This window comes from Mirounga angustirostris, unplaced genomic scaffold (assembly GCF_029215605.1).
Source record: "Mirounga angustirostris isolate CCGP_5_RB_7025 unplaced genomic scaffold, mMirAng1.0.hap1 SCAF_1, whole genome shotgun sequence".
NCBI lineage: Eukaryota > Metazoa > Chordata > Mammalia > Carnivora > Phocidae > Mirounga > Mirounga angustirostris.
The window spans coordinates 166,196,920-166,218,928 of NW_026991709.1; the positions used below are offsets into that span (position 1 = coordinate 166,196,920).

At 43.8% G+C, this 22,009-nt stretch overlaps 1 protein-coding gene and 1 long non-coding RNA gene across 3 annotated transcripts in view; one reads left to right on the top strand and one right to left on the bottom strand.

Annotated features, from left to right (window-relative positions):
* The window catches only part of LMCD1 (LIM and cysteine rich domains 1), a 59,034-nt gene extending 42,983 nt beyond the window's left edge, over positions 1-16,051 (bottom strand). The window contains exon 1 of one of the 2 annotated variants that reach the window (XM_045861928.3): positions 15,889-16,051. In XM_045861928.3, the coding sequence (XP_045717884.1) occupies positions 15,889-15,930 (42 nt within the window). In that variant the 5' untranslated portion in view covers positions 15,931-16,051. The remainder of the gene's footprint in view (positions 1-15,888) is intronic. The other variant, XM_064593228.1, reaches the window with a different exon arrangement.
* The window catches only part of LOC123833602 (uncharacterized), a 39,146-nt gene continuing 32,024 nt past the window's right edge, over positions 14,888-22,009 (top strand). The window contains exons 1-3 of the long non-coding RNA XR_008505109.2: positions 14,888-15,261; positions 19,281-19,414; positions 21,137-21,259. This is a non-coding gene — a long non-coding RNA (uncharacterized LOC123833602). The remainder of the gene's footprint in view (positions 15,262-19,280; positions 19,415-21,136; positions 21,260-22,009) is intronic.

Consider the following 22,009-nt stretch of genomic DNA (forward strand, 5'->3'; position numbering starts at 1 on the left):
AGTGAACATGTGTTTGACTAGCTTCTATCATAACACTTTCACTTTTGCCTTCGATCAACACTTCTTCCATGTTATGTGAAAAGCTAATGCATAATAGCTATCCTTCATCCGAGGCTGATGCCTGCGGGAAGAGTCGGAAAAACAAGAATCATGCTGATTTCCTGTAGTTTCCGGGATTCTAGCCTCTCCTGGTTGCCCCCACCCATCTTGGCCCTCCTCAATGGCTCCCTCCTCCCCTCTAAGGTTCTAGCACTGGTTCTTACCTCCTCTTGATTCTCAACATGCTTCTCTCTTATGCATCAATCTATTCAAATGGCCTCAGCTATTCTCTATGGCTCTCAGTTTGCAGTTTTTTCAGCTCCTGGAATTTTTTTGTGGGTAGACTGATGATGGAACTGCCATCTCACCTTCTTTGCCACCAAACCCACTGGTTCTCCCCTGTTTATAGTATTACTGCCCTTCCAGTGACCCAGACCTATGGTCTGAATTCTGGTCAGTTGTTCAAAGCAAGTAGACAAGGAAAGAAATGTTCTTCTTGGACAGAAATCAGCTTTTCCTCTTGGAGGGGCCCATTTCTAGTTGGTGCCATCCCTTCTGTGGTGTATCCCCAAAGGTAGGAGATGCTCCCTAGATGGGAGAGCCATTTTCTGAAACTTCTGGAAGGTGACTCACCAGAGAGAGAATAATCAGACTTCTCTAGAGCAACTCAGAAAGTAGAAACCGCAGGCTTCTCCATGAAACAGAATATATTCAAGCACTGGGAAACTGTGAAAACTCAAGCCAGCCCTTGAGAATCGCTAAGCTCTGTAGACTTTCTATGGCATTTCTGGTCTTGGCTCATTGCTTTGAAATATCCCTTTATCCACTCCTGCCCTTGAAATGATTTGCTGGCGGGGCACTGGGGGAGCACTGTTCATGCTGGAGCTGGAGGAGTTGAACCCAAGCCCTGGCTACTTTATCATTACCCGTGTGACCCTGGTGAGCAGTTTCTGCTCTCTGAACCTTGATTTTTTTTTAACCTTTAAAATGGATCATAATTCCTACCAGCTTCATGGGGCTGTTGTGAGAATGAAATATGACACCGCATATAAGATGTTGAGAAAATTGTCAAGTGCTATAGAGATTAGGGATAATTGAATATTAGATCTTTATGAAACCCTATGTTCCTCGTTCATGAATTCTGTCCTCAATATATCATCTGTGTGATTATTTTTCTTTAAACAAATCACTAAAAAAACTTATTTCTTGAAAAAAAAACTTTCCCTAAAATGTATTTAAACAGAAGGTAACCATAAAAAATATGACAAATATGAAACATCATTAAATTCTAGCTAATACCGTTGTCTTTTAAAAGGTATGAGCCTGAGGGCTACTCTCTATCATGGCCCATCTTTCTGAAACCCTGGAAACATGTTATATATAGATAAGAAATGGCATAGAGGGAAGAGAGAGAGCTGTGGATTGAATTTTCTCCATTTAATTCATGTTCATCTAGCTATGTCACCAAGGCAATTTACTTAATCTCTCTGAATCTTACTCATGTGTAAAACGAGATTTCTATAAACATTAGGAAAAAACTATGTAGCACAGTGCCTGGCCCATGGCCTGTGCTTGGTAAGTGCAGTTAATATGCCTCGTGCAAGGGCAGAACTGCTATTTTAGTACCTCATATCAAGGGCAGAACTTAATGAAATATTTTGCGTTTTCACTTCTGAGGAGTATGGAGTGACTAATAAAACTGAAGAGAAAATTTGGGGCCATTTGTCAACTAGCAAAGCAAAGAGGTGAGTTAAAGTGATTAATGGGACCATCCAGATTTTAGAAAGATGGGAAAAGTATCAACCAGCAAAGCAATTTCACCCAGCAAAACTTTGAAGAGACTTATCCACTCTTTCAAGAGTGTTCCTGGTGTCCAGGCCTAGGTTAAAATTCTAAAGCACTGAGAGGTGGTGATATTAAGTACTTTTTTAAAAAAAGGAGTGCCAAATCTAAGTTTTCAGGATGAGAAGAAATATGATGGGTCCAGGGCCTTCTCAGAATTTCTTGTACTTCAAAGAGCATGTACTTGGCAATGATTCTGCTACTTTCCTGAGTTTGGTCAATGTGGCTGAGGGAAGGCAAAACTCTTAAAATCCACACAGATGGAACTTTTCCACTGGCCCTATTTTGGTATAAATATTCATCAAGGACTAGAAACTTAAAGTCGATATGGGTCTGAGCTATGAGTGGTTTGGACTAAACTTCAGCCAATTTTCAGTCGTCCCGCTGGCTCTTGTCTCTCAGGAGGGCCAACTCTCCTGAGATGCGGCTGCTGTTATCCAGAGACCTGAGCCAACTGCCTCCCCAGACCATGGAAATCACTGGAGTTTGTTTTCAAGAGACTTCCAGCCAGAAAGAGGGGGGCCTCAAGGGTCAGATGAAGGTTCAAGTCAGTCGTTTGAAGGAAGGAAACAAATCAAGGCTTGGCTCATCCACCATCCTAAAGTCAATCCTTTTGTAGGCGAGTCTGCAGGACGATAATAAAACTTGGGACCAGACATTAAAAATTCAGAATCTGGTTTGGGATGGTGCCTTCCCCAACCCTCTCACTTTCATTTCCTTTTCATCTCCCGATTCTTCCTATATCTGCCAAAGAGTCTACCTCCCATGCCTCTGGCCCCACTCCTATCATGCCAGTTCTCATCTTGGTCCATAGGTTAGAAGGTTTTAGATTAAGCCACATGGGTGAGGATCCCACTGAGGGGTGCTGGTCTCACTTACTCTATTCCATGTCTGTCTTCTGTCCTTTGCCCTCATGTTCTCTCTACATCTTTCTACCCCCTCAGGATTCTTTGTCTCTACCAGTTTCCCAAAGTGGTTGTATCTTTTAAAAAATTTTTTTATAAAGATTTGAGAGAGAGAGTGTGCACACTCATGCATGTGCATGGGAGGAAGGGCAGAGGGAGAGAATCCTCAAGACTCTCCACTGAGTGCAGAGCCCCACACAGGGCTCAGTCTCATGATGCATGAGATCATGTGTCAAGCCAAACTAAGAGTCAGACGCTTAACCCAATGAGCCACCCAGGTGCCCCAGCAAAGTGGTTGTATCACTTTGCATTCTTCCTGGCAACGTATGAATTCTAGCTGCTCCACATCCTTATCAACACTTGCTATTGTCAGTATTTAATTTTATTACTCTTCTGGGTGTGCAATGCTATCTGACTGTGCCTTTATGTTTTTCTGATGAGTAATAAGGTTGAATATTTTTCCCTACACTTAGTAGCCATTTAGACATCTTCTGTGATATGCCTGTTCAAATCTCCAGCTGTTTTCTTTTTTAAATTGGACTGCTTTTTAAGAATTGATTTAAAGGAGTTATTTATTATTCTGGATATAATCCTTTGTCAGATATATGTACCATGAATATTTTGTCTTTGTGGATTGTCTTTTACTTTCTTAGTGGCATCTTTTAATGAAAGCAAGTTGGTTTTGGTGACCAGCCTTCATATTTATTTTTTGAGCATTCCCTCCAGATGGAAAAGTCACCAGGATATAAAACTTACATTACTCTCTTACCGCTCTAGCATTCCACATAGTAATAAACTATGACAACTTTGCAAATATTTTAAGATATTACCTCTGTTTATCAAGGTTTTCTTCTTAGTCTTCTCTGATTACTTATCATCTCCCCCTGCCTCCTGCCCTTTATAAATCGGGTACTTTATATGTGGACCAGTGCTGATTTTTCATGAGTATTTATGATGTGGGTTTGGAGTTCTTAGTGCTTTAGGGCTGCCTATCCCCTTCTCTTTTGCCATGTTTTTTACTGTAAAAGCTCTCCTCCAAGAAATAGGATAGTTTGGTGGCATAGAAGTGACCTTCCCAACTGGGTGAGATTAGAAGGAGAGGTAAATATGCTGTCGGATGGAGAAGGTGGCACAAGTCACCAAACTCACATCAAAACAAAAACTGGGAGCAGTCTGTTGGCCATCTCACTCAGCTAAAAGCTGACAGTGGGTTTCCCAGAAGGCAGGAACTAACCCAGGAAACAGATGCTTTGATCTTAATCCTGAACAATATGTAGGACTTGGTCTGTTACCAGAACTGGAACATTAGAAAAAAGTGGTAATTGCATCCTTGAACTGAGGAGCTAGGGAAACAGAAGCAATGGGAAAAAGTTGCAGAGAGAGAGATTTTAGCTCACAATAAGGTAGAACTAATATTTAGAGGGGTTCAAAAAATAGGTATCTTCAGGAGCTGTGCATGCTGGTCAGTGGTATTCTCAGAGCATCTGGCTGTCCTGTCCAATTCATCTCATGTTTAAGTCTAAGGATGGGATGGTTGAACAGAATAAAGTTTTAAAAGTCTTTCTGGACCTGAAATGCTATGATACCTCAAATTCTTGCCCCTGCTCTTCTACTAACTAGCTCTGTGACCTTGAGCAAGTCACCTGACCTGCAAGATCTGTTTCCTTGTTTGTTAAATAAGGAGGATGACCTAGGGAAACTCTGAAGCCCTTTCTACCTCTTAAAAATCAATTGTAATTGCTGAAATACACAGTACAAGCATTATTCAAATAAGCATATGATGATTTCTCTTGTGATGGCCCCAGCCCTGGGCTGAGTCCAAGGAAAGGTGCAGAGGCGGGTGACGACAGCCATTCTAGATGGCATGAATCTTATTAGAGGGTGTCTCTCCCCATGGGCTGTTTGGGCCTGTCGGCTGTGTAGGAAGAGAGACTCAAGGAAACACAGCATTTCCATCAAACTTCGCCTCTTTTCAGGTCCTTGCAAACACAGGCATGATCCCCATAACTTCATTTTCCAGATAACTGAGAGGGAATCATCTGGGAATTTTTTTTTTTTTAACATACCATATACAACTGACAAAAATCAAGAACAATCATCCCAGTGACATTTTGACATCCAAACCATGTGTTTTTCATTTCGATGCCTCACCTGCTCTAACACATGGCAACGAGGAACCCACATTGTCAGGCCAAGTGAGAAATCTGAAGAACTGTACAAAAGGAATTGTTTTGATGTAAGATTCTGGATCTTGTTAAACAAGTTCCATATTTCAAAAGGTTGATTTTCTTTCACATTCCTAGTTGGAAGTTTTCCTCTAAGTATCATTTATGGCGTCAGAGTTTAAAGGTGAATAAAAGCTGGGGCACACAAATGCACCCTGTGGCACTCTGGATTGTTTTCATGGTCTGCTCACACGTGCAGTGTGCTGAATTTCATAGGGTGTGTGTGTGTGTTCCTTTCTTCCCATTGATACTGCATATTCTCAGTTATCTGAACCTAAATCTTCCTGCAAAAATTCAAACTCAAGGGGGGTTGAGTTGGCTGGATTTCCTCTGCTGGAACTGGGAGAGTCTCAAGTTGCTGTCATAAAGCTTTCTGTGTGCCAGTTTGGCAGGGCTACCCTCATCACTCCCAAGTGTTCTGGTTGAGAGGCAAAAGGGAAGTCCTCAGATGAGAAAATAAAAGACACATATGTGGGGATGGATGGATACGTGGAAATGTATTTCTCCACAGTTCAAGATGGAGGATATTCCCCAAGTTAGAAGTCAGGTAGGATGGAGAATATACATGCCAGACTTGGAAAGCATAAAGCTGGACCATGACCTGATTCTAACAGCTCATTTATCCTTGTCTCTCAACACTCAGCTCAGATGTCATCTCCTGGGTAAGCCTTCTCTGACCTCCCAGGTGGGGTTAAGTACTGCCTCTTCTGATTTCCTCAGTTCCACACTTGTATCTCTGACCAAGGTCTTCAGACACTGTTCTCTGATGGCCGCACTGGCTGTTCCTTTTACGAAACCATCAGCTTTTGAGACTCTTTTCCTTCTACTTTTCCACTGATCAGCTTAGTCCCTTAGTCCCTGGCATACAATAATTGCATATATGTTTGCACGAACTAACTTCTTAAGGTGTGCCAAATTAGAAGTGGATAAGTTTCATCAAAGTAATGTTTTTATTCTCTTTATCATTTCGCTCTCATGAGCTCTTTCATAGTGATGGTAACTCTTGTTTAACATGCAACATTATTTCTCAAGTACTGTGCTAAGAACTTAACAGATTATTATTTTTTAATAAAGTTATCCATTTAAAAAATTTTTTTAAAATATTTTATTGATTTATTTGACAGAGAGAGAGAGAGAGAGAGCAGGAGAGGGAGAGGGGAAGCAGGCTCTCCGCTGAGCAGGGAGCCCAATATGGGGCTTGATCCCAGGACCCTGAGATCATGACCTGAGCCAAAGGCAGATGCTTAACCGACTGAGTCACTCAGGTGCCCTGAACTTAACAGATTATTGTTGAGGACAACAACTTTTAGGCCCATTTTACTGAAGAAACTGAGGCTCAGAGGTAATGTGACTTGTCCAAGATAATAGGAAATGAGTGGCCGGGCTGGAATATAAACCCAGTTTGTCTGCTCCAGGAGCCTCAGATCTCAATCCACTACAGCTGTATGCATGGATGTGTGTTTATATATGCACAGATTTGTGTATAGAATACTGTTAAAGCTTTATTTTGACAGAGGTTTTAATATATTTGGGCTCTTTTGGTTGTCTGACATGAAAGCATCCCTTCTCAGAACAATGTTTTAAATGCATGAAATATGTAGGATTACAGAAGAAACCACTATTACTGATATAGTACCAATATATAAAAACAGACCTATGATTTAGTAATATACTTGCCTTTATTAAGTTAATTAACAAGACTTAGCAGTGGATTTATTGTTAATTCAGAACATGGGCAAATATAAATGGTACATTAGACATCTATCTCAGCTGGAATAGGATATGAATGTATCAGATTTCCATTGGTATCAAGGACACAGGGCCTATATCCAGCTATCTTTTTCTAATGTAAATGTCTTGTACAATAGCTTTATTTGGTTAAAAAAAAAAAAAGTCAAGGGGTTGCTAAGCTTTCAGGGCTTTTGACTTCAATCATAATTGAAGGAAATGCTGAATCAGTTAGAGGCTGGGTATACAAGGGTGTAGTTTTTCTTCATTTACATTCCTTGATACCCTTAATTCTGTCCACAGATCCCTGGTTAAAAATGTCTCCTCTATCTGCTAACAGGATTTTAAAAATTCCCTTGACTTCCTCTAAAATAAGCCCCCAAATGCTGACCCTTCCCCCCGTTATGGCCAGATCCCCTTAACAAGGACACCAGCTAGCCACAGTGCCAGGGCTGCATGGGGAGCACAGGAATGCCTCGGCAGGTGGATGGCTCTCCTCCAGGATGAGGGCAGGGCTGGGCTCCACTCTCCCTCCACTTCTTCCAGCCAATGGATTAGCCAGGCCAGTCACCTTGCTAGTCAGCCTCATGAATCAGTACCTGGACATGCCACTTAGTCATACAGCCCAAATAGATGCTGTCTTCTTAAGGGCAGGTTCTAGGGGTGTTAGTCAGCCAAGAGCCCTTTCTCCGTGCTCCTGTCCTTTGGTGCCCCTGCCATCAACACCATGAAGGACAAGCCTGGGGTGTTGGGCTGCCTCTGAGGACATAGGCTGAGCATGGACAGTTTGTCCACCACCATGTCTGCAAGGCAGCTGAAGGGGCTGCTGGTTACCAGAAGTACCTGAGAGCTGCCAGTGGCCCCCCCCTCCCCCCGCCTCAGACTTTTTCGTCCCTGAAGACCCTATTTAAAATGCAATAACTGAGGCGTGCCTGGGTGGCTCAGTCGGTTTAAGTGTCTGCCTTAGGCTCCGTTCCACATCAGGCTCCCTGCTCAGCAGGGAGTCTGCTTCCCCCTCTGCCTCTGCCCCTCCCCTCACTTGCTCTCTCCCTCTCAAATAAATAAATCTTTAAAAAATGCAAAAACTGGGGAACTATCACACTCATTCCTCTGTTACACTGTAGAAATGACTGGGGTTGGATGAGGCTCAGGTGTGTGCATTGCTGGGAAATAAGAGGGTGGGTAGCAAAGAAGAAGAATTAAGTGTGTAGTGTGCATGCACATGCAATCCAGATGGTCAAGGAATACACAGAATCATAGAACACTGACATGATTTGGCCTTTATCTTACCTTTCTCAGAAATGAATTTCACCAGACTCAAGTTTACATGGCAGGGACCAAAACTTTCTTATTCATTATCTTGTATTCAGCACAATGCCTGGCACGTGACAGGTGTTGAATAAATATTTGCTAAATGAAGAAATGAGTGACTCTTACCTTGATTTATAAGCAAGACATCTGAGGCTTGGTGAGGGTAAATGCCTATCGAAGGTCACACAACGGGCCAACGACTGGTCTCAGGCAAGGGAAGGGCAGCTTTTTAGAAGTGTAGCAACCAGCCACCCAAAGCAAATTGTTGCCATTGTCACAATTTTGCATATGATGCAGCCTGAGTATATTTATGGCTAAGTCTAAGTTTAGCTACAAAGAGAAGGTCCTGCAATCTGATATCTTAGAAGCCACATGTGACATGACGTAGGTAAGCTGAACTTGGTTTTCCATGCTCCAACGCTTAACTACCTATGGGATTTCTGGGCTGTACTGAGGAGAGAGGATACCAGGAAGCAAGAGAAAGTATTTTTTGAGCACTTACTAGGCATCCAGGCACTTGACGTGCTTTATCTCATTAACTATTGTTTAGATATAGAACTGTTGTTAACTCTCTTTCTCAAATGGGGAACCAGAGGTCCAGAGAGGAAAAGCAACTTGGCAGAGGTTGCAGACCTAGCAAATGGCAGAACCACGAGTCACATCTAGATCTCCATGCTTGCAAAGGCTATGTGTTTAACCACTTCTCAATTGGCCTCTAAATCTCATCGTTCTATCTCTAAACATTCACCTGACCTTCTGAAGTTTGAAGGTATGAGGTTGACATGAAATTAGAGTACTCTGAGCATGGAAGTGACAGAACATAAAATATACCCTTTTCTCCCGAATTCATAAAAGATGCTGTGAATCAATGCATCTTTCAGTTATATCTCATGTAAATTTTGGATATGCTATTTCTCCCCCATGTCCCAACTGCAACACAAAGGGACTGACCAAGACGATCCCTAGATTCTGCTCAGCTCTTTTAAGTAATGATTCATTTGCATTTTTCTCCAAAGATTAATTTTATAAAGAATCTAATGTTTTAAAACAGGAGAAAAAAAAATCTATAAACAGATCATGTGGATTTTAAACAGCCGCCATGGGCTGGACCCTAGTACTCCTTTGTCCTTCGAAAGAGTGGCTTGCCAAATGGAGGCTTTGCTTTTTTCCCCCTCAGCAATCTTATTTCCTTTTAAAGCATGTCCTGGTGGGGGCTTGGCAGTGTTTTGCTTGGTCCTGATTCACATGTTATTGGGTAGACCATGAGTCAGGCTGACCAGGCATGTAGAGATACACATTCCAGAGGCCAAGCTTATCCCCAGGCTAGAATTTCCTGGAAGCTCTGGGACTGGGATCTCTAGGATTTCTTTATTTTAATTTTTATTTTTTTGGTCAAGGGTCACTGCTTCTTCAGTAATTTTAGGATACTGTTGTATGCTTCCTTAGACTGTCTGTCTACCAGCCTCCTCCCTTGAGAGTTCAATCAGACTTCTAGAAAACCAGAAACCAGGCGAAATCTAGAAAGCCCTTGTTCTATACCTGGAAATGGCTTTGACTTGTTGTGGGTGACAGTGTACACCTACTAGTGACCAAGAGATACCAGAGAGGTACAAATGCCTGGTAACATTTGGCAAATGCTGGGCAATTCCTGAATCAGACTATTAATGTGTAGAGAGACCTTGATCTCTGAGTGAAGCACACAGTGATAATCAGAGCTCCTCTCTACCAGACTGCTACTTCTGAGGAAAGCCTTCTTATTTTTTCTTAGAGTGGAAAGAGCTTAAGGCTTGGCATCAGAGAAGATTGGGTTTGAGTTCTTAACCTGCCATCATATGATCACTTAAACTTAGTCTTAATTTACTCATGTGGAGAAAGTACAGTCACATTTTTTTCATGGTAGTCCTTAAGGCTAAATGGGATGTGAGAAATGTCAAGCGCCCTGCATGCACTCAAGAGAGGTCTTCCCTTCCTCTCTTCGGTCTTTCCTCGAATTTATCTATGCTAGCAGAGAATGGATGAGTCTCCCTGTAGAGTTCTTAGGGGACAAGAGTCCAAACAAATGATAAAAGGAAGACCAAACATGTCCCTTCTGAGAAAAAAATGTAAAAGGGTTTGCTTCGCATATAAAAGAGCAGGCAATGAGTGAAGAGTTGATCTGGAAGTTTGACAAAGCTTTGTAATTGTTTTATTGTTTCTGTTTTTGTGAAACCACCATCAAATTTCCACATCAGATATTTAGGCCTAGATACCAAGTTTAATTTTTGGCCACTGAAAGAGTCTCAGTGCACATATGAGGCCCAACTTCTTGTTTGATGTTTTCTATAAAAGCTTTATAGAAAGCATTTCTAGAGCTTCTGCAGATTCAGGCCATTGATATGTACAAAGCTCCAAAAATGGGTTTAGGACATCTTGAATGTTCCATGTAAGGTTATAGAAATATCATAATCTCGAGGGACTCCTGTAGAATCGGTTGGTGGCCCTGTACTTGGCAAGATCATGGCAGCTGCCAGCCAAATCCTCCTCCTGATAGCAAGTGAAAGGGTGTGTGTGTGTGTGTATGGGTGGGGGTACTTCCAAATGAAGCCACTTAAAGAACAACAGTTGTCTCTCCCTTCTGGATGTCCTGAAAAACTGTTCCACAATTCTACTTTGAGTGGAAGAGTTTTAGGTCTGTTTTTCCAGAATCACTTGTTATTTGGGAGATAGCATGGTGTATAGGAAAGGTCAGTGGGCTGGAGGGAAAATGAAGAATGGTTCTCATCCAAGGTCTGCCACTTCCTGGGAAAAGCGACCTGTCCAAAGTCACCTGATAAATAAATGCCTGCAGTTATTAGAATGACTCAACCCTTGCCAGAAAACTTTTCTCCCAATCCATGTTTCGATGGTGTTGGATGAACACTGGGGAGATAAGAACACCCAAGGTCTATACTCATCATGCCAGATTTCCACTTTATTATTCACACACTATTTTGAATGTGCAAGTTGGAAAGAAAATAATGATTCTTTCCAAAGTCAAAGTCAAATCGAATACTTCTTCTGGAGCCCCGATGACCCCAGTGGGTTGCTGGAGGAATTATCCCCTCACTTTGCTCCTTACCTTATCCTCACCAGAAGTGGTGGGCATGGGGGTGGGAAAGAATGATACACATGTGAGCCTATGTCAATGTCCCTCCTTCCTGGTCCCCAGCTTTTGCTGGACTCAGCTTATTCTTTTTCTTCTTTATTACCTTTGGCCAATTAACATGGAGAGAAGATCAAACTACAGGCCCTTCAGAGGGGGAATACCAAAGTCCTTTTCCCACTGTTCTGCTTACAGAATGGTGGGTAGGCCCTGGCTAGGAGAAGGTTTTGGAGCCTAGAGGGCTGAGAGTAAAGCCTAGAGATGGTCTGTGATTAAGCCTTTCTCTGCCTCCCATCAGCCCAGGTGGTAGATGCACTGGTGAAAGTCAATCATCAGCCCCCCAACCCCACATAATCACACACGTCGGCACGATAGGACAGGCATCTGCAATGTACAAAGTAATGGCTTCAGCATCTGTTTTCGGAGATCCTTTAAGAAGGACTTGGATAATTTCTTTCTTTCTTCTAAAATAATCCTCTCTTTTGGGCCAACTTGCTTATACACCTATGGGCATGTCTCCAGTGCCTTGGCTATTACGGTCTTTAAGTGACAGCTTAATATATTTTTAAGATTGAGGGAGCCAGCGACAATTCTCGAGGAGCATGTTTACATTGGATCGGCTCACTCAGGCAGCGTGCCAGCCGTGTTGCATGCTGCAGGAACTGGAGGTGAAAGCAGGAAGGGCTGAGGACAGAGGGGAGGATGAAGCTGGAGGACAGGAAAGCCAAGAGGGAGGGGATGCAGACAAGGGTGTGGGGAGACGCCCAGCTGAACCTGGCAATGCACTTAGAACCATCAATTAATGCTCCTTTGACATTGCGTTGAGGGCTGAAAAGGAGAACCCTTTGGAGCCAGTCCATGGCACATGCACAGTCCACAGTGAACTGCTCTTAGATCTCTTTGTCCTGGTCCTTTCTAAATTCCTGCAAGTGGCTCCTTGGCAGCCAGCGGGCCTGTATTATTGCAGAGCCTAAATCGGCTTCAGCACATCTTCTTAGCAATCTCAGATAAGGAGCTTGACCCCTCTGGGCCTGTTTCCTTGCCTAAAAAGTGAAAAGAGCCCCATGTCCCCTTCCAGGCCTAAAATTCTATGACTCCAGAGTGAAATGATGGTAATCTCTGCTCCATGTAAGCAGATTTTGTATCTGCTGGGGTGGAATGAAGAGGAGATCAACGTTCAGCTTATCGAGACTGAGCAACTCGCTTTGGTTCAGCTGAATGAAAATTAGCTGCTCTTCAGATGGGATAGTCAGAAAGAAAAGTATGTCCTTCATTCACCAAAAGACTCCTTTCAGCATTCACACACCCATCAAAATATACCATTGCCACCAATAATAATAACTAACTCTATTTGAGACCTTCTGGGCTGAGCCTTTGTATACATTATCTCATTTAATGATAACAGATGCCTTGGGAGGTAGATGCTGCTACTGTCTCTCCAATTTTCAGATAAGGACACAGACTCAGAAGTTAATTAGGTAGTACCCAAGAGGATGCGTACGTGTGTACTACTTAGCTGTAAGTGGTAGTAAGTGTTAGAGCTGGGGTATGAACCTTGATCTGGTTACAAGAACAGTAGTACCAGTATTCTTAAATACGCTTAAAAAACAATAGAAGAACAAATCTGCAGTAGTGGTTGATTTCACCAAAAGAAATGGCATTTGGCCTTCAAAGCCCTTTATTACCAAGGAATGCTGACTATTCTCAGGGAACTCTCTGTGCTAGGAAACCTTCTCTTTCCCAGTAGAAAAACAAATGATGGCTCAAGAGCGGCCATTGGCAGCATTTAATTTAGCACAGATGAGAGGAGGCAGGTAACTATTTCTAAGCTCTGCCACTAACTAGGTATGTGATCCACGGTGAGCCACTCAGTTCGTCTGGGATTGGTTAGACAATCTCTAAGGCTACTCCAGGGTTTGGATGTTATGTTCTCTTGAAGACCTTTTCATGACTTTCCAGCTGCTAGGGATTCCTCATACCCCACTTCCCCTTGGGGTTAGGGCAGTAGAGACAGTTTGTATGCCATTTTAAACCATTTCTCATTTTGTAAATAGGTCCCTTGCAGCTCCAAGAGTCTATGAAATCGTTTCAAAATGCCTAAGTGTGATTATGCATGCTGAAGCCAAATGTTATAAAACCTCCCAGTGCTGCAGATTTAAAGAGTAAATATGCAATAAAATCTTTTCAGCATGCTGTTGGTATGACACGGTGTTTAATCACTATTATAACGTTCAGCAAGGAGAGTTTCTCCCCCACTCCCTTCCCTTCCCTTGACTTTTTGAGTTGAAGACATTGGTTAATCTACATAGTGGTGATTGTCCTCCTCATTGCCACAGTCCCAAGAAGTTAAAAAAAAAAAAAAAATCTACCCTTTCATCTCTACCCACCACATTCTTTCTCTAAGCCTGTAATTGGATCTAAATGGAAAATAAACCCTTTGCAGGCCAAGGAAGTTGGCACTAGAGGGTGACAAGAAGGGGAACGTGTTCCACCTCTAATCTGGATAATCACACTCTCCGATGCAAAGGAAAATAAAAACAAGGCTTCCTCCAAGTGATGGCTTTGGCCCTCAGCAAAGAGGAGGGTTTCCATGTACTGGGTCTTACTTCACACATTATCAGTCAGCTTGTAGTAAAACCACACCCAAATCATCTGACTTTCTAGAGGACCACGGGGCTCTGCCCCTTTAGCTCTAAACTCTTTTACCTCAGCTGAATTTGGGGAGGCAGTTCAGACACACAAATATCCTGGTGCTACAAGTTAAAAAACATTCATGTACAAAATGTACTGTCCGCGAACACTATGGTCTTAGCTGGACGGATATTCAGTGGTTCACTGGTAAGTTTATTGAGTCCTGCTGTGTATGGTATGCTGTGTTGGAACAGAGATGAACCAGAAAGGTTTGTCTTCAAGGAGTTTAGGAAGATGTGTAAAGAAATAAAAGTGGTGCATGCACGACTTGCTACTAGGTAGAAATTAACAGGTAGCATACCAAGGTCTAAAGTGTTAGGAGAATTCCATAGAAGGAGAGAGGACTTGATTCTCCAAATATTCTGGCAAATGTGATGGGACATGGTACATTCCAGAGAGATGCACTGATTAAGTCTGACTTGGTGTACACATTCAGAAGGGTCCGCTGGACTCTGTGTGGGAGTCTGGGGAAGGTCAGCTGTGTAATGGTGCAGCTATAAATCAGATGCATGAACTCTGTGCCTCTAAGTCATGTGGCTTGCATTTTTATTTTGATTCTGACATATGTTTGGGGTTTTTGTTTTCTTCCTTCCTTCCTCCCTCCTTTCCTTCCTTCCTTCTTCCCTACTCCCTCCTTTCCTTCCTTCCTCCCTCCCTCCTTGCCTTCCTTCCTCCCTCCCTCCTTGCCTTCCTTCCTCCCTCCCTCCTTGCCTTCCTTCCTCCCTCCCTCCTTGCCTTCCTTCCTCCCTCCCTCCTTGCCTTCCTTCCTCCCTCCCTCCTTGCCTTCCTCCCTCCCTCCTTGCCTTCCTTCCTCCCTCCCTCCTTGCCTTCCTTCCTCCCTCCCTCCTTGCCTTCCTTCCTCCCTCCCTCCTTGCCTTCCTTCCTCCCTCCCTCCTTGCCTTCCTTCCTCCCTCCCTCCTTGCCTTCCTTCCTCCCTCCCTCCTTGCCTTCCTTCCTCCCTCCCTCCTTGCCTTTCTTCCTCCCTCCCTCCTTTCCTTTTTTTTTTTTTTTTTGCCTCTCAGTCTACTCCACAGGTAATGGCAGAGGTCTAAGGAGGACTTCGCCCTGCAAGAGTTTAAAAATGACGGCTTTGGGAGATTAACCCACAGGGTACTACTGCTTGTTACTGCTGCTGGGAGAGAAGTGGGGTCTCTCATCTCCAAAACTGGAGACAAGGAAATGGAGGCACAGAAAAGTGAATTGGTCAAAACAGTGCAGCTAAAAAGTGGTAGGGCCAGGGTTTCAGTGCCTAAGGCTTTCCTTATGCTCTGCTACCTGCTGGAACCAACGCTCTATAATCCTGGACTTCAGTTCTCCATTGGCTTAGACTGTGTCTCTGCTCCCTTCCAGCTCACTTGTCCTCTAAGCCTGGCCTGCGCCCTCTCCCAGCTACATCCAGGTAAGTAGCTGGTGGGTGTTGGAGCTACAGGCACAGCTGCAGGCCCCTCCTGCAGTAATTCACCCGTGACCTTCTGGGCTCCTGGCCAGCCCTTCCTAAAAGGGAAACGTGCAGACCCTGGGGACAGAAATTAGTTCCCATGTGCTGGAACTGCTGCCATTGCCAACATCACCAACTAAAGAAACTGGTGCGTGTGTGTGAAAAACAAAACACTAGGATGACAGCAAGAGGGGAGATTCCTTATGAGTAAATATTACCCTCCCCCCAACCTTCTCCTCAATCCTGGGAGGGGAAAGGGAGGGGGGTAGGGAGGGTTTTTTTTTCCCCCCCTACAGACAATAGGATTACTATTAAAAAAAAAGTTTTACTTTATTTAAATTTTAATTAGCATCATCGAAGAACTAAATTTCTTTGCAAATACTTTACACAATGGCTTTTAAGAGTAAGTTTTTTTGGGGGGTGTGCCTGTTAGTTCAAATATGTATCCCCAACTATTCTGTTTTCTGGGAAGTCTTGGAATTTAATGAGTTTCCTGCTCCTTACGTTGAGGTAAGTATCCGCGCAACCTGGGGGAGGGACACGGGGAAAAGGAAGAATGTGGGTAAGTACAGAAAGATCGTAGCTCACCTTTTGAACTCCTTGCTTGAGGTCCTTAGCCACCTTTGCCATCTTCTGTGGTGCAGGAACAGCGCCTGGCTTCTCGGGCAGAGGCGCGAGGGCGCGCAGCGGGGACAGCGCTGGCTGAAGGGCCAAGTTCGCGGGCCCAGGGGGAGCTCTGCGCGCAGCCCGGCGCCGCGGGGTCCTTTAATTGGAGAGCGGGACTCCCTCTAAAACCGCGCCAGCCAATCCTCGCGGGCGCTCGCGCTCGGCCAGCCAATGGCAGCGCGCGGCTCCCCCCCCCCCTCCGGGCGGCCTGGGCCGGGCCGGGCGGCTGCGGCGGCGCGAGCGCTGCTCTGACGTCAGTGCGGCCGCGGCCCCTGCCTGCCCTGGCGGCTTACATCTGTCCCTCGAGCGAGCGGCAGGAATCCGTCCCCACGCCCTTCTCCTTTAAAGGACAACGGGCAGAGGGTGGGGAGGGCCGCTGCGCCCCCGCGATCCATTCAGGTCAGAAGGGAGAGTGATCAAACAGGAAGGCTGAGGTATTTTTAGTGAGCTGGGTCCAAAAATAAGTGCTGAGCCGTGTTCCCCTTCCCACCCTTTCTGCCTTGTCCTAGGCGGGTGCGGGGCCCGCTAACTTTCCCAAACCGGGGCAAGTCCTCCAATCACCACACAGGAGGTGAGAACCCCGTGAGTTAGGATTTTTTTTTCAATTAATATCTGTAAATTATTAATCTGTCTTTCATAACTTGCTTTGTGTAAATCCTCCCAGTTCAGCGAGGAGAATACAGTCCTGATTTTATAAGCACTGAGATGTACCTCTTTCTAGTTTCAGAATTACCTTGGGTGGTGGTGTTACCGTGATGATGATGATGATGGTGATTATCACTTGCACTTGGTAGATGAGGACATAGGCTTAGAGAGGGTAACTGGTCCAAAGTTGAACTCTTCGGCAAGGCTTTAAATCTGAGTTAGTGAGAGTGAGAACTTACCAGGGGAGAAGGGGCACAGGATGACAAGAAGCCATAAACTAGGAAATTCTAGTTAAACTCCATAAATTGGGCTATGGAGATCTGGACAAGCAAGATTCCATCTGTGGATTTCTCACATCCTTGGGGTGAAGTGTCTGGCAACATCTAACATAACAAGTCCTATAGGACAATATGAACAAAGTCTTCCCTCACTATGCCATGTTGTGTGCCTGTAAATCCACATCTCTACTGAGCCAGTTCCACAGACCTGGGGTCCCAGAGGCATTTTCTTCCCTACCCGGACAGAGGACTAAACCCCAGCCCTTTTTTACCCTGGGGAGAATACTGCTCTGTTATGAGGTTTTCAGTCCTGTAACTCACGCTGGCAGTACCCCCTGCCAGAAACTAGGGCTCAAGTGGGCTACCATAAAACTAAGTTGCAGGGAGACTGAAGGGGAGGGGGTCTCAAAGTATTTCATATGACTGATTTGGGGGGGTGGGGGAACTGCAGGTCACATTCTAGGGCTTTCTCTCTAATTGGAGGTACTTTAAAGCCTCCTCCATTTTGGTTCTTAACACATCATCATCCCCACCCATCCCAAATCTTGACCAATCATCCCAGATTATGATTCCTTTTTTACATTCCTGGAAAGGGCCTTCTGTGTGTGATTCCCCTTTTCTTCTCTCATGGATCTGCTATAATTGATGTTTGTTTTGCTTGCTCCCAGCTGTAGCCCCAACACCTAGCATGTGATAGACACTCGGAACATGTGTGTTGAATGAATGCAGGCTGGGTTCTGGCTTTTAATCAGTAGTGAGCAGGCAGGCAGGACTTAGGAAGAGATGGTGCAATGCTATACCTTGGTCTCTTTTGCCCAAACATCTAAGGTGGGCTGCACATTAAACCAGTGTGTAAATAAACGGTGGCCAACAGAAGCCTGGCCTGGAAGAGGTTTCCATGTGAATAGCCCATTCAGTAGCAGATCCTAGGAACAAGAGTGCTGAACTGGGATGTCATGCCAGAAGCCTTTATATTCCAGAGTTATAGGAACAGAAGCCAGAGAATAACAAAGACATGCTTTATCCCTTGCAAACTGGGCGGAAGCCTTCCCAGTGAAGTCATTTCTCACTCCCTTCCCAGCCACCCTTCTTGCCCCGTCTTGAGAAATTATTGTTCCATGGAATAATTCCAATTTTACTAACTTTAACACTGAATATCTCCAAACTCATGACCCCCTTTCCCTCCTTATTTTTACCCTTGGCCCCTGTGTCAGTTAAGGAGGCAGATATTGTGGCTATTTCTCAGAATGTGAGAATCAGGAGCTACTGCTTGGAGTGGCCCAGTCTCTTTTTTCTGGAGAATTACCTGTTGTGGCTGGAAAGGTGACCCCCAGTCCCTGCTAGTACTTATTCTTTCCCTGGCTAAAGATGCTCACTCTGACTCTGAACACTACTCTTGAGCCAGATGTTCCAGGGGACCTATAGTCAGAATCTTGGCTGGACAGCTAGACAGACTATTATGATTTGGGACATTCTGGAAAATGGAAGAGATATGGCCATTATATCTTAGCTTCATTCTAGCACTGAGATCCTTTTGCTTCTCTTTGGAAGAAAATGGGCTCTCTTTTCTAGGTTGGAACAGTGACAGATCTGATTTTCCCAAGGCTCATGGCTTTGTGGTGCTAGGGCTTATTAGAAGCTTCATTCATCCACCAAGTAGTTTTGGGGCACCTGCCTTAGCCAAGCCAGCTGGGTGCTGGGTACACCCCAGGTAAATAAAAGAATCCTTCCCCGTCAAGAATGTCTTGGTCTAATAAATGTCACTGGGGCTCTCCGGTTGACAAATCTCTTCTCTTACTTGAACTACGGGACAATCACAGAATAATTCTAATTATTCCATAATAATTCTAATTATTTTTCTGGGAGAAAGTGGAGATTTGGGACAGTCAAGGGCTCTATCCAGGGTCACACAGTCAGTAAGTGGCAGAGCTAAAATTCGAACTCAGGACTTCTAACTCCAAACTGTGTCCTTTCAACTGTACCACACTACCTCCCAAATGAATTTTAGGGATTGACTACAGGGAAAAAAGTATGCACTTGAAGGAAGATGGTATTGTTGTTATTGTCATTATCAGTGGGTTTGTCCTAACTGGGATTTTTGACTCTGTGTCTCATGCCCTTTTCATTATTCGTTCATTCATTCATTCATTCATTCACTCATTCAACAAACATTGAACTGAGAACTACAACGGGTTAGGAAGCCCAGCTGAGGATATGACAGACCATGAATAAGACAGGAAAGGTTCCTGCCCTCACACAGCTTCTATTCTAGTGGAGGGAGACAGGCATTAAACAAGGGAACAGGTAATTAGATAAGGTAATTGAGGATGGCAGTGAGTGCCTTGGAGGAAGTATGGAGGAGAGATTCCATATGTGGTCCATTCACATCAGGTGGTCCAGTAAAGGCCTGACTGAAGGGGTCATGTGAGCTGAGACCTGAAGGAGAAAAATGAGTCAGCTATGAATAGAGTCGCCATGGAAAGAACATTTCAGAAGGATGGAGTCATGAGTGCAAAGACCCTAAGGTGGGTACAGGCTTTCTATGTCTGAGGGATCATAGGTTCCTGTGGCTGGAGGGTAATTAAGGACAGGGAGAATGCATAAGGGGACATGAGGAGTAGGCAGTGACTAGATCACATTGGACCCTTCTATGGAGGCTAAGTTCTTTTTTGAGAACAGTGGGGAATTATAGATGAATACTTTCCAGCTGAGACATAAGGTGTGCCAAATATGTCATATAAAAATTTCTAATAGATACATTAGAAAAAGTAAAAGGAAACAGGTGAACTATTTATAATATATTTTAGTTAACCCAATATATCTCAAATGTTGTCATTTCTACGTGTGATTGATATACAGCATTATTGAGGTATTTTACATTCTTTTTTTTGGTGTTATCTCTTTGAAATCTGGTATGTGCTTTACACTTGCAGTACACCTCTCTTGAGATCAAACATATTACAAATGCTTAGTAGTCATTTGTGGCCAGTGGCTATCATATTGGACAGAGCAGTTACAGAGTTTTAAGTGTGTGGGGGAGGATGACAGTATCTGATTTACTATTTAATTCACAGCAAGGACACCCAAGGGGTACTAATAGAGACCTAGCTCGTAACTAACAATCCCTCATTATCAGGTGGAAAGACTGAGGGTCTGAGAACCAATAACTACATGTCTGGTCTACTCTGTTTCAGGCAGTGCACTGGGAAAGACAAGTGATTTGCCCAAAGTCACAAAGCTAGAAAGAAGCCAAGCAAACCTTGAACCTAGATCTTTTGGCTTCATGTCAGACACTTTAGGAAATCTCCAGTAATCATGGCTCCCAATGACGATACTTTTATTGTTACATTGTAGCAAGTGTGGCTTGGTTGTTTTAGTATGCAAACATAAGGATTGGCTTCTATTTGGTTATGACTTTTTAGATATATTGTATTCATTAAAATACTCAACATTTAAAGAGTAGGTATATGTGAATAACCCATGAATCACCTAATATATTTTGGTGTGTATTAATTGATACAAATAATCCCTGAAGCATATAGTATATTTTAATATATATTAGTTGATATAAATATGCCCCAAACCACTTATATGTTTTAATTTGTATCAACTTGGACCATCATTCATACCATGTATATAAGAATTGTTCACAACTTACATTTTTTTGGTTTCTTTCCTGTCATTCTTACAGTAACTTTAATTTTAGAATAACTATCTAATTTTCTCCAGATTTTTGGATGGCTTCCTAGATCAAGAAAGGCTTTGCCTATAAGGCCAAAACATCTGGATAAAAACAAAACTTGGTTGTTAGACCCAAGCATTCTCCTGCCTTATAGCCTAGCTTTAACAGGGACGATGAAGGACATGAGGAAACTCTATCCATTGTGAAGGAGCACTGGATCAGGAGTCCAGAGCCCTACATTTTGATCCTAGCTATGTTAAAATGTTGTGGCTGGCTATTATCTCTAAGGCCACTTGCAACTCAAATGTATTATTATTTACTAGGAGCAAGTGATCAATTTTCTCTGAGTATCAGATATATATCCTACTTGGTGCAATGGAGCCATTCTGTTCTTTGCCAGGTCAACAAGAGTATAAAGAGTTACTGCTTAGTTAGGATCCAAATCCAACTGGGATCACTCACGAGATGCCTGGCTTTATAATAAGGGCTTAGCTTGGACCAGAAGGGGAGACAGGGTTTCTTACGTTTTGGGATTATTCTGGATGTTTTCTGTGTTTCCCTCCAGATCCACTCTTTGCTCTCCTCCTCCAGTTCTGTGCCTGGTAGGCTGACTGACACAGGACTCCCTCCCTACTTGGGCCCCTTTGCTGTCTTCCGGGGAGCAGGAGACTCTGGTAGGAGATGAGGGGTGAGTATATTTAATCTTTCCTCTTCCTCCCTCTTGGCCGGGGTTTTAGAGGTGGTAGTCATGTTCTTCTACCTCTAGGTACAGCTCCTGTGAGCCTGGGTATAGCTCTCTCCCATGGTCCCTTCAGGCCTGGGGATGGTCTCTGCTTCCTGCTGTCACTAGCCTCAGGGCGCTTCTTCTCCTCATGTGGGTCCATTGAACCCCGTTTTCTTCTTCATTGATAGTGCCTTTATTAAACTTCATCCGGTTACTCCTTCAAGTGTTTCTAGCCAGGACCCTGACCCATACAGAAACAAAGTGTGTTTTAGAGATGATCTCAGTTGGCCTTTGCAGGATTGTTGAGATATAGAGCGCCCTGTGGGTTTCTCATGGAGTTTTTTCTGCTTTTTGCATGTGAAGTAGTTAAAATGATTTGGGGCTTGGCAATTAATTAGAATAGGAAAACCGGTTAGAGGTACTGGGAGAAACAAGACAGAAATTTGGGGACCTTCCCTAGGGCAGGTCTGCCGGCTGACCATGGAGTTCTTCAGCCATTGAAAGTGACTTTAGGTATATAAATCCCTTGTGCCTCAGTCTTCTCCTTTGTCAAAATGGGGCTCACTGTGAGGAGTGAATGTGGGGTCATATGCAAAAGTTTGGCCGAAACCTGATGGCCCTTCCAAATGTTCTGTTCCCATGCCAGGGTTCCAGCTGACATGAATCTAGTCTTGCATCTTTGGGGATGAGGCTTGAATGTGAGACACTGGGGAA